This window comes from Triticum aestivum, chromosome 6A (genome assembly GCF_018294505.1).
Source record: "Triticum aestivum cultivar Chinese Spring chromosome 6A, IWGSC CS RefSeq v2.1, whole genome shotgun sequence".
NCBI classification, from domain to species: Eukaryota; Viridiplantae; Streptophyta; class Magnoliopsida; order Poales; family Poaceae; genus Triticum; species Triticum aestivum.
In genome coordinates this window covers 202,650,644-202,663,316 of record NC_057809.1, presented here as the reverse complement: position 1 = coordinate 202,663,316, position 12,673 = coordinate 202,650,644, and the positions used below count along the sequence as shown (strand labels likewise).

The 12,673-nt window shown below is 41.9% G+C and overlaps 1 protein-coding gene across 1 annotated transcript; it reads right to left on the bottom strand.

Moving 5' to 3' along the window:
* Positions 1 to 1,136: 1,136 nt before the first annotated feature.
* LOC123127268 (U1 small nuclear ribonucleoprotein 70 kDa) lies at positions 1,137 to 6,068 on the bottom strand. The gene is made up of 9 exons (XM_044546894.1): positions 5,774 to 6,068; positions 3,837 to 3,935; positions 3,331 to 3,767; positions 2,588 to 2,648; positions 2,399 to 2,452; positions 1,955 to 2,023; positions 1,753 to 1,818; positions 1,590 to 1,658; positions 1,137 to 1,479 (listed from the first exon to the last, which is right to left on the bottom strand). The coding sequence occupies exons 1-9, from the start codon at positions 5,882 to 5,884 to the stop codon at positions 1,390 to 1,392; spliced, it is 1,056 nt and encodes a 351-aa protein (XP_044402829.1). The 5' UTR covers positions 5,885 to 6,068; the 3' UTR covers positions 1,137 to 1,389.
* Between the last annotated feature and the right edge of the window lie 6,605 nt (positions 6,069 to 12,673).

The following is a 12,673-nucleotide window of genomic DNA, read 5'->3' as shown; positions in this document are numbered from 1 at the left end:
AGGGGGTGGTTGCCGATGCATATAAATGAGGATAGATAAGGTCAAAGACTTTGACGTGGCTGTTGTTTTTCTTTTTCTTTTTTTTGATGGGGCCGCTGTTAGTGGACGGATATGACCCTCTAAGACTGTGAGTTAGCTAACATTTTGTCCCTTCAAAAAAAAGCTAACATTTTGGCAAGCTCTTGCACACTTCAGAACATCTCACACACATAATTCAGAAGAAACTAGCCCCGAATTCAAAGGGAAATCAAGCTAGGGTTCTTGTTGGAAGAGTAAAGTGTCGCCAACTACTCCGCTGGCTGCTAGGGTTTACAACCGGATTACATTCGATGCCCTTCTAGGAGGGACTCCTAGCTATATAAAGGGGAAATGTTGAGTCGGCACTTCCTGAACCCATGGGCATATGCACCCACTTCTTGAAAATGCATTTTGAACACGTTTTCAAATGTTGAAAAATTCAAAAGAAAATTCCATGCATAGATGTTCGCAAATGTGTGTGCACGGCACAATGTTTCACGAAAAAGTATCTTTTCGTTTTGTCTTCATAAAAAAGACAAATTTCAATGCTTTTAAATAGCTTTTCATGACACAATTTTTGTCTTTTTTGCACAGCCCACAAAGAAAGTTATTTTTCCGTAAAACTTTATGCACACACGTAAAACATGAAGACGTATCCGTGTAACTGTTTTCAGATTTTTTTTAGCATTTAAAAATATGTTTTTCAAAGTGGGTTCATACGTACCTGGTTACATCGATGCACTTCACGGAAAATGTTACCGAATGTAAAAGCAAGAACGACAGCGACATATGCTCGGTTACAGTCAAAAAGGGCACCAGCTGCGCAGTAGAATCTCAGACGGTGGATGAAGATCAGGCCCCTTGATCAACTTAGGTAGCTGGGGTACAGATTCACGTCCTCTCCGTGGCCGCCCGATGCCGATCCAACGGTTGCCAATGTTGTCGGAAGAAAAGTTAACTGAAGAACAGGGACAGAAGAGGGCCTGGCACGTTTTTGTTACTACTACTATACTACCGGTTCGCATGTACTCGGACAAGTGCCTCGGAACAGAGACAAATAAGGAAATTACCAAAACATCGCGATCGCTGCAAATCCTGAGAGCGTCCAAGAGAAGTTGTGGCCAGCCAATGACGAGAGCTTAAATAATGGAATTTGCGCTGGTTGGTTGATATACTACGGGCAGCTTACATTACAAACGGGGAAGCCAGACAAAAAGGTCTGTACGGCACTAATCAATGTGCGAAGGAACATGGTTTCCTAGACTTCACTTGCATGAGCTACTTACTGGTTACGGTTCTACATGGTAGTAAGTCGTAATTCTCAGAGATCAGCACCACCGTGAGAAGTGATTTCATTTTCGGCTTTCAAATTCAGGCCATGCCGTTCTCATACCCTGAACCGTCTTTGGTTGTAGCGTCTTCAGCCATGTCCACCTCAGCCATCGCAGAATCAACCAGAGCCTGCGATATAGCGAGCAAGTCAATACATCATGTGCTTGTAACAACTAGGGCAATGGTGTTTCCACGGAAAATTTTGCCGTAAAGAATGGTGAATGTGTTGGGGAAATAACCTTGAGATCCTCTTCTGCGGTCTTGGCCCTGTCATTGTAGTCTTGAAGTTGAAGAAAACTTTTGTACAGCTGCACATATGCATAACATGTGTTAATATCACTTGCTTGACTTGCTTCTCTTCATTAAAGCAGCAGCTAACCAGTGAACACAAGAAACAAATACCTTTGTGACAGTCAATTGTCGCTCTGAAGAAACTTTCCGCGCAGCAGCCAATTCATCCTCTAGTTTCTGCAAAAAAAGTTAAGAATTGTTTTTAGAGCTTTTCATCACAACTTGACGCAGGCTAATTCAAATAACAACCATTCAAATAAGAACTAAGGCCGGTAACTTAAAATAAATACTCTAATATCAGGTAAAAATTTACCTGAGATTTCTTTTGCAAATCTGCAATGTGGTGATCTTTGCTTGTAACTTTATCTCTAATCTGAGAAACCTGCAAAACCAGAGTATTGACATTCCTCTTTCATAACATGAAAATGCAAGACTACTAAAGTTGAGTCATCGGTCCTCCCATACGGCATCAGTGTGACTGATATACTTCTACAATGAACAAATAATAATAAAAGGTGTAAAGGCAAACGTGAGTAAGCAACTGACATACGTGATAAGGCATTCACATTACTCTTTGCAAGGACTAGCATATTCAAAGTTCTACGTTTATGTTGGCTGTCTAATCTACTCAAGTGTTGTGTCAAATGGATTATATGAATTCACATTAGCTTACACTGACTATTGAAATGGTCTAAAGTAGCTTGACCGTCCAAATCGAGAGTAATATAGTGCAGAGCTCTTTAGGAAAATGGAGTACCTCATTTTCAAGGTCCTCGTGCATCTGAATGGCCTTGTCCAGCTGATGTTTTGCCTGATACAAACGCACAAACAGAGATGTTGGAGATTTACCAAAACAAGAAGCAGTCGACAGAAGTTGCAAGAATCACAAAAGATTCTGGACAAAGAACCATTCAAAATAACATAGAACAAGGACAAATGCATTTACATCATTCCGAAGCTCATCACTGGAACTTGATATATCTCTGCTCTCACGACCCTTTGGACGGCTGCAAGAAAAGATAGGAAAGTGAACACTACATCCTGGGAAAAGACTTCTCTGCTACTTGATGACTAGGCAAAAGCTCGCGCTAAAGATTATGGTTTTGAAGAAGTAGAAACAAAGAAATAAAGTCATATTATGAATGTTGCTCGTATGTGCCATTTCTGAATTTTGCATAGTCACTGAGAAAGTAAAAAAAAAAACATGTCAAATATTTTGCCAATGATCTATTCAGTACCACAGATTCAGATCCATTATTAAATCTTAGTGAAGTAGATAGCTTGGTTTTGATGATTAAAATACCAACATAAATACATTTGTAAAACCTCGTCAGCATAGTCAAGTCCATTACGTTGATTTGTTCAGTGGCATTCTTGGTCATTGTATTACGAAGTTACTTGAACTTGTACCTCCAATGCTATTACTTAAGTATTAAACCAATTTGCAATCTAGCATGAGCAGAAGTAAAAATCAACAATGAAAGATCAGATATGCAACAGCTGGTTGTCATATTCTACTAGTGGTTGGAGTGGCAGCATGCATTTTGGCAAATTGACGATGAATGAGGTACAGTTTCAGCGAGACAATCTATAACTTACTAATGTACATTCACATCATCCAGATAACTTAATGTACATAATAAGACGGATGCATCATAATGTATTTGAATAACTATGAAAAAGTAGTACCTGAACCTTTTCCTTGGTGGCTGTTCCTTGTCTTCTTTATCTCTTTCACTATCATAGCCTTTTGAATTTTCCTTGTCTCTGTCATTATCGGAGTCCATACGTGTCTCCACTGGACGATCATGGTCACCTCGATAAAGGTCTCTAGCACGCCTCTCATCTCCTTCATGATCTCGATCCATGGAATAGTCCATTTCATGATCAAATCCCCCACGTTCATCATATCTGTCTCTGTCATGGTCACGAGGTCTATCACTATCCCTGTCATGGTAAGGATCTCTATCCCGGTGACGATCATAACTCCTCTCCCTATCCCTTCGGTCCCAGTATACATCCCTTCCATCTCTTACAGGATCCCGTCGGAAGCCATCACGCCCAAAATCACGGGTGTTGCCTCTTGTACGCACTTCATTTACTCTCACAGCACGATTACCTATTTGCTGTCCCAAATAATAAAATTCAATACAAGAGAAAAGAAATAGTTGTTAAAGTTCCATATAGAACTATACCTTGCCATCCATCTCCAAGATAGCACGCTGAGCAGCCCTATGTTGAGTGTAAGTAACAAACCCATAACACTTGCCCCTGATTCTCTGATCATTTATCACCTGCAATGCACAAATTGATCAGGTAAGGATGGTATCTAATTGCATGTACAATCTCAATCTCCCATTGGTCATATCACAACGAACCACCTCAAGGAAAATCATAGAACTTAACTACAATCGTTCATAGCAAACAAATAAAAAAAACATAGCCAATTATGGCCTGTGACGTTGTCTAGGGCAGAATTTTGGCCTAGTAAACGACAATCCAGCAGATGAGTGCAGCAGAGATGCATATGCTATGGTGAATCTGTGATCATACAAGGAATGATCAAATCAAAATGATGATAACTAAAGAAAAGCTGATCTAACACGTCATGATATGATTTTGACATGTCCAAAGGAGGCCTCCAGAGGCTCAGGTGCATAGATCAATTTTAACTTGTGTGAACTATACAATGAGAGTCAGGACTAGGACATAAGAAGAGACTTGAAGAAATTAAGGAACAAATGTACCCAAAGATTTGGGTTTGGATAGGAGAGCATGGAAAATAGTGATCCATGGATGTGCCAGAATCATGACCTCCAAGTCAAAACCAAAAAGAAGGCCTCTTTTTCTAGTTCCTGTTCTTGTTGCATTTCGTTGCTTACACACATTTAATTATGATGGGATTTACATCAGCAAGTTCACAATTAAAATTTCCAAATTAGTTTTCTTGATTTTGGCCATGTAATTGTTACACCTCTATACAGCCATACATCTTCCACTCAAACAATAACAGTATACTTGCAACCTAGATCATAATGTCCTCAAATTCATGCCGATATATGAGACAGGCTTAATTTTTTTTCCTATTCTAGGCATTAAATCAAATATCTGAAATGGAAGAATGCAGACATCCAAAACAAATTCGATAGAACCCCCTTCTGGGATAAGAAAACCTCAAAATACGAAACTATGGCCTGAAATGTGATCCATCTTGACACCGAACAAAGCAACAAACAAGTGACACGACACTAGATCTGCTACCTCCATCTTCCCAGATCATCTTGAGAGACTTGAAGGAATTAAAGAACGGAATGTACCCAAAGATTTGGGTTTGGATAGGAGAACATGGAAAATAATGATCCATGAACATGCCAAAATCATGGCCACCAAATCAAATCCAAAAAGCAGGCCTCTTCTACTAGTTCCTATTCTTGTTGTTTTCTGTTACTTTATACACATTTATTTAAGACAAGATTTACATAAGCAAGCTCACAGTTGAGGTTTCCAAAATTTTGTTCATGATTTTGGCCCTGTAATGATTACACCTCTACAGACACACTTCTTCCACTCCGACAAGAGCAGTTTACTTGCAACCTAGATCATAATGTCCTCAAATTCATGCCTTGACATCTGAAACACACTTGCAATTTTTCTACTTCCAATCTTCTAGGCATTAAATCAAAAACCTGAAATGGAAGAATGCAGACATCCAAAAAAAATCCAAGCGAACCCCCTTCTAGGATAAGAACTAAAACGAGATACGTGGTCCATCTTGACACTGAACTAAGCAACAAACAAGTGACACGACAGTAGATCTGCTACCCCCCGTCTTCCCAGATCATCTTTAGTGAGGCAAGTCTTTATCCAGCAGTGCAACTCTTCCAGAATTGAGTTTACCCGGTCGCTCCATGGACTGCCAATTGCACGTAATAATCCAAGAAACATAGAAAAGCCTCTTTCGTTGACCTAAACCATCTCGCACGCGGAACCCGAGAGGCGCATGCTTCTGCATCAAAGCGGCAGCAAAGAAACAAAACCCTAACAACCAAGCCGCCTTTTCCCTCCGAAAGTACAAGGAAGCAACAAGGAGAAGCGGGGGTACGGAAGCAAAACGGAGGTGGGGATGGGAGACCTTGACGGAGACGATGGTGCCGCAGGGCCCAAAGTAGCTGCGGAGCATATCCTCGTCGGCGTCGTAGGGCAGGCCGCCTACGTAGACGGACGTTTCCTCGTTGACGGCCATCTCGCCGCCGGCGACGAGGACTAGGGTTTTGGGCTTTCTTCCCCTGTCTCTGTCGCGCGCGTCGAGACGAGGAGAGGCGAGGAGAGAAGGTGTCGGATCTGACGGAGTAGTTCGCGACCCAGATGCCAGAAGCGCTGGGAAATCTCCGCCGTCAGTTTGGATCGTGGGACGATGCGGTTCGAAACTGCCCATGCTCTCTCTTGGTTTATGGCCCAGCAAACACCTGACCCTGTTAAAGCTCGGCCCAGGTTGGCCTCTGAGTGACTGAAATGGGTGGCTCTGGCTCGTATTAGGCCCAGTTCTTTCGGCCGATTCTCTCATAATAATCTTGACAATCACACCTTCCTCAAGCTTCTTCCAGAATCTTAAACTCCTATATTTTTTACAATCCTAACTAATAGTTAGGATGAACTCACACACACACACACACACACACACACACATATATATATATATATATATATATATATATTACAGTCCTAACAAGTTAGGATGAATTCATATATTTTTGAAAACAGCTAGGATTGTAAAAAAATATAGGTTCAAGATTCTGGGAGAATCTGGGTGGAAGTTCGATTCTCATGATTCTGGGACAATCGGCCAAAAGAACTAGGCCTAGGTCTTGTACGATGCAAAACGCTTAGGGAAGATGCTTAAAGAAATAAATCAATCTTTTTTAAGCATCGGTGCTTATTTGTAAGAATAGGTGCTTAATTAGGCATATTGTTGCTTGTGAGCTGCGTTGGAATTTCTCCGAAGAGGAGAGGAGATGCATTACAGTAGAGATAAGTATTTCCCTCACTTAAGAACTAAGTTATCGATCCAGTAAAAGAATCACACAAAGCCTCGTGGACAACATCTGCACACATAAAAGCAAATACTTGCACCCAACGCAAACAAGAGGGTTGTGAATCCCCTTGGCAGTTACTTGTAAAGATTAAATCTTATAGTGATAGATAAATAAATTGTAAAGATAAAAGAAAATAAAAAAATAAAAATTGCAGCAGGTTTTTTTGTGTTTTTATAAAAGTAGACCCAGAGGCCATAGTTTTCACTAGAGGCTTCTCTACCGAACACATAGCATACGGTGGGTGAACAAATTATTGTTGGTTAATTAATAGAAAAGCGCATAGTTATGACGATATTCAAGGCAATGATCATGTATATATGCATCACGTCCGAGACAAGCAGACTGACTCCTGCCTGCATCTACTACTATTACTCCACCCATCGACCATTATCCAGCATACATCTAGGGTATTAAGTATAAAACAGAGTAACGCCTTAAGCAAGATGACATATATGATAAAATGATGGGGTTTATTCATTTTACCCTTAATGGCAACAATACAAATATGTGTATTGTCTCTTCAATCCCTGCGATAGATCACCGCAAGATTGAACCCATTACAAAGAATCTCTCCCACTTAAAATAAATCAATCTAGTTGGCCAAAACAAACAGATATATCGGAGAGAAAATACAAAGCTATAACAATCATGCATAATAAAGTTCAAAAACACTCCATTAATATTCATAAATATTCAGATCATAAACCCATAATTTATCTGATCCCAACAAACACAATGCAAAAGAAGATTAAATCAGATAGAACTCCAAGAACACCGAGAAGAACAGTGTGTGTGTGTGTGTAGAGAGAGAGAGGAAGCCATCTAGTTGCTAGCTATGGACCCGTAGGTCTATGATGAACTACTCATACATCATCGGAGAGCAGCAAGGATGATGTAGAAGCCCTCCATGATCGATTCCCCCTTCGGCAGAGTACAAAAGGCCTTCAGATGGGATCGTGGAAGAACAAAAACTTGCGGCGGCAGAAAAAAGTGTTTTGGGTGGCTCTCTATTGGTTTCCCGATTTTAGAGAATTTATGGAGGTGAGACGGAGCCACGAGGGGTGAAACATCGAGGATGTTGCCTAGAGGGGGGTGAATAGGCGATTTAAAATAATTACGGTTTAGGCTTGAACAAATGCGGAATAAACCTAGCGGTTAATTTGTAAAGCACAAAACCTACAACAATTAGGCTCACCTATGTGCACCAACAACTTATGCTAAGCAAGATAAATAGCTATATGATAGTAAGATATATAACATGAAACACTATGCCTATCACAAAGTAAAGTGCATAAGTAAAGGGTTCGGGTAAGAGATAACTGAGGCACGCGGAGACGAGATGTATCCCTAAGTTCACACCCTTCGGATGCTAATCTCCGTTTGGAGCGGTGTGGAGGCACAATGCTCCCCAAGAAGCCGCTAAGGCCACTGTAATCTCCTCACGCCCTCGCACAATGCAAGATGTCGTGATTCCACTAAGGGATCCTTGAGGGCGGTCACCGAACCCATACAAACGGCAATCCTTGGGGGCACTCACCGAACCCGTACAGTTTGGCAACCCTTGGGGATGGTCACCGGTACCCGTCAAATTGCTCGGGGTGATCTCCACAACCTAATTGGAAACCCCGATGCTTGTCCGAAACTTTACACCACAATGATTTAGCTCTGAAGCACCACCAACTGTCTAGGGCGCCCAAGCACCCAAGAGGAACAAGCTCAAGGGAACCAAGCACCCAAGAGTAATAAACTTCTCAACTTGTAACTTCCACGTATCACCGTGGAGAACTCAAACTGATGCACCAAATGCAATGGCAAGGGCACACGGAGTGCCCAAGTCCTTCTCTCCCAAATCCCACCAAAGCAACTAATGCTAGGGAGGAAAACGAAAGGAAGAACGAAGAAGAGAACACGAAGAACTCCAAGATCTAGATCCAAAGGGTTCCCCTCACATAGAAGAGAAAGTGATTGGTGGAAACGTAGATCTAGGTCTCCTCTCCCTTTTTACCCAAAAACTAGCAAGAATCCATGGAGGGATTGAGAGATAGCAAGCTCGAAGAAGGTCAACAATGGGGGAAGAACACGGGCTCACGGGATGGGATTCAATGGGGAAGAATACCCCCTTTTATAGGTGGAATACCCCCTTTTATAGGTGGGGAAAAATCCAACTGTTGTGTGCTCAGCCCGCACATGAACGGTACTACCGCTCCAACGAGCGGGTAGTAACGGGAAAAAGGAGCAACGGCTAAGAACCTTGGGGCGGTAGTGCCGCTTGTAAGCGGTACTACCGCTCATCCCAGTGGTACTACCGCGGGAGAAGCAGAACACGGGAGCAGAGGAGCCAGGGCAGAGCAGAGCACGACGGCGGTACTACTGAAGCGGTACTACCGCCCGACGGACGGTACTACCGCTTATATGCGGTACTATTGCGCCTCACTGCCGCCCTACTACAGCTGAAACCGACACGAAAAACAGAACCCCGGAAAAAGCAGCGGTGGAAACCGTGGAACTGGACAACTGAAGTACCGCTTACAAGCAGTACTACCGCCCGACAGGGATGGTACCACCGCTTACAAACGGTACTACCGCTGCCCAGAGCGGTACTACCGTAGGGGTGCATCAAGCAAGCCCCAAGCAACACAGATGCAATAAGAAAACCAGAACTGCCATAACTTCTGCATATGAGCTCCAAATTCAGCAAACTCAAGCTTGTTGGATAGATGACGATGAGTAGCATCCAACAGCGAACCGGCATAAGATATAGAGGAGTGAAACCTCCAAAAGAGAAGAACCGGCATAACCTCCAACATCGAAAACATCATAGAAGATGCATGTGAACTCCGTTTTTGATGAACTCGAGCTTGTCATGAAGATGACCATAAGCTCTAAAACTCACAAAGAGAAACACCAAACAAGAACCAAGAAAGATGATGTAAGGATGCAATGGTTTGAGCTCTTTACGAATGATACGATCAAGCTACTCATCGAGATCCCCCTTGATAGTATGGCAATAGATCCTATAACCCGGTCTGCCAACTACCACCATGAGACCGGTAAAATAGAAAACCTATCAAGGGCAAACCTTTGCCTTGCGCATAATCCACTTGAGCTAGATGATGACGATCTTGTCCTCCTCGAGATGGACCACCTTTCTTGATTTAGTTGGGTCAATGAAGACTAGTTGATTGCTCCCCCATAATCAACTATGGGTGAGCCTCTCTTCCGCACATCTTCACAAGTCCATTGTCACCACAATGAACAGCAAGCTTCAAGCACTTGATCTCTTCGTGATGCTCCACTTGAACTTGCACACTGCAATCTTGATGACGATCACCACTTGATGTCATCCTCTTCATGGGTTGTATGATATCTTCCTCTTGACACAAGCCCATGGAAACACACTTAACCCCACACAGAACTCTCACATAGACCATGGGTTAGTACACAAAGCGTAATGGACAATGCTTACCATACCATGGGATCACTTGATCCCTCTCGGTACATCTTCTACGCTTTGTGAGTGAAGGAAATATGCCCTAGAGGCAATAATAAAGTTGTTATTTATATTTCCTTATATCATGACAAATATTTATTATTCATGCTAGAATTGTATTAACCGGAAACTTAATACATGTGTGGATACATAGACAAAACACGGTGTCCCTAGTAAGCATCTACTAGACTAGCTCGTTAATCAAAGATGGTTAAGTTTCCTAACCATGGACATGTGTTGTCATTTGATGAACGTGATCACATCATTAGGACAATGATGTGATGAACAAGACACATCCGTTAGCATAGCATAATGATCGTTAAGTTTTATTGCTATTGCTTTCTTCATGCCATATACATATTCCTTTGACTATGAGATTATGCAACTCCCGGATACCGGAGGAATACCTTGTGTGCTATCAAACGTCACAACGTAACTGGGTGATTATAAAGATTCTTTACAAGTATCTCTGAAGGTGTTTTTTGGGTTGGCATAGATCGAGATTAGGATTTGTCACTCTGTGTATCAGGAAGGTATCTCTGGGCCATCTCGGTAATACACATCATAATAAGCCTTGCAAGCAATGTGATTAATGAGTTAGTTGCCGGATGATGTATTACGGAACGAGTAAAGAGACTTGCCGGTAATGAGATTGAACTAGGTATGAAGATACCCACGATCGAATCTCGGGCAAGTAACATACCGATGACAAAGGGAATAATGTATGTTGTCATTACGGTACGACTAATACGTCTCCAACGTATCTATAATTTTTTATTGTTCCATGCTATTATATTATCTGTTTTGGATGTTTAATGGGCTTTAATATGATCTTTTATATTATTTTTGGGACTAACCTATTAACCGAAGGCCCAGTGCCAGTTTCTGTTTTTTTGCCTATTTCAGTGTTTTGCAGAAAAGGAATACCAAAGGGAATGAAACCTTCGTGATGATCTTTCTTGGAATGAAAGCAATCCAGAAGACTTGGAGTTGAAGTCTGGAACTCCGCGAGGCGGCCACGAGGCAGGAGGGTGCGCCCAGGGGGGTAGGCGCACCCCCCACCCTCGTGGGCCCCACGGAGCTCCACCGACATACTTCTTTCGCCTATATATACTCTTATACCCTAAAAACATCAGGGGAGCCATGAAACCACTTTTCCACCGCAGCAACCTTCTGTACCCGTGAAATCCCATCTTGGGGCCTTTTCCGGCGATCTGCCGGAGGGGGAATCGATCACGGAGGCTTCTACATCAACACCATAGCCTCTCCGATGATGTGTGAGTAGTTTACCACAGACCTTCGGGTCCATAGTTATTAGCTAGATGGCTTTCTTTCTCTCTCTCTTTGTTTCTCAATACAAAGTTCTCCTTGATGTTCTTGGAGATCTGTTCGATGTAATACTTTTTGCGGTGTGTTTGCCGAGATCCGATGAATTGTGGATTTATGATCAAGTTTATCTATGAATAATAGTTGGTTCTTCTCTGAATTCTCATATGCATGATTTAATATCTTTGCAAGTCTCTTCGAATTATCAGTTTAGTTTGGCCTACTAGATTGATCTTTCTTGCAATGGGAGAAGTGCTTAGCTTTGGGTTCAATCTTGAGGTGTCCTTTTCCAGTGACAATAGGGGCAGTAAGGCACGTATTGTATTATTTCCATCAAGGATAAAAAGTTGGGGTTTATATCATATTGCTTGAGTTTATCCCTCTACATCATGTCATCTTGCTTAATGCATTACTCTATTCTTATGAACTTAATACTCTAGATGCATGCTAGATATATAGCGGTCGATGTGTGGAGTAATAGTAGTAGATGCAGAATCGTTTCGGTCTACTTGACACGGACGTGATGCCTATATTCATGATCATTGCCTAGATATTATCATAACTACACGCTCTTCTATCAATTGCTCGGCAGTAATTTGTTCACCCACCATAATATATGCTATCTTCAGAGAAGTCACTAGTGAAACCTATGGCCCCCGGGTCTATTTTCCATCATATAATCTTCTATTTTACATCATATAAGTTTCCGATCTACAATTCTAGTTTCCTATTTATTTTATTTTTCAATCTTTACTTTCCAATCTATACAACAAAAATACCAAAAATATTTATCTTTCTATCTTTATTAGATCTCATTTTTGCGAGTGACCGTGAAGGGATTGACAACCCCTTTATCGCGTTGGTTGCAAGGTTCTTGATTCTTTGTGCAGGTACTAGGTGACTTGCGTGTTATCTCCTACTGGATTGATACCTTGGTTCTCAAAAACTAAGGGAAATACTTACGCTACTTTGCTGCATCACCCTTTCCTCTTCAAGGGAAAAACAACGCATGCTCAAGAGGTAGCAAGAAGGATTTCTGGCACCGTTGTCGGGGAGATCTACGCTCAAGTCAAGACATAACAAGTACCCATCACAAACTCTTCTCCCTCGCATTACATTATTT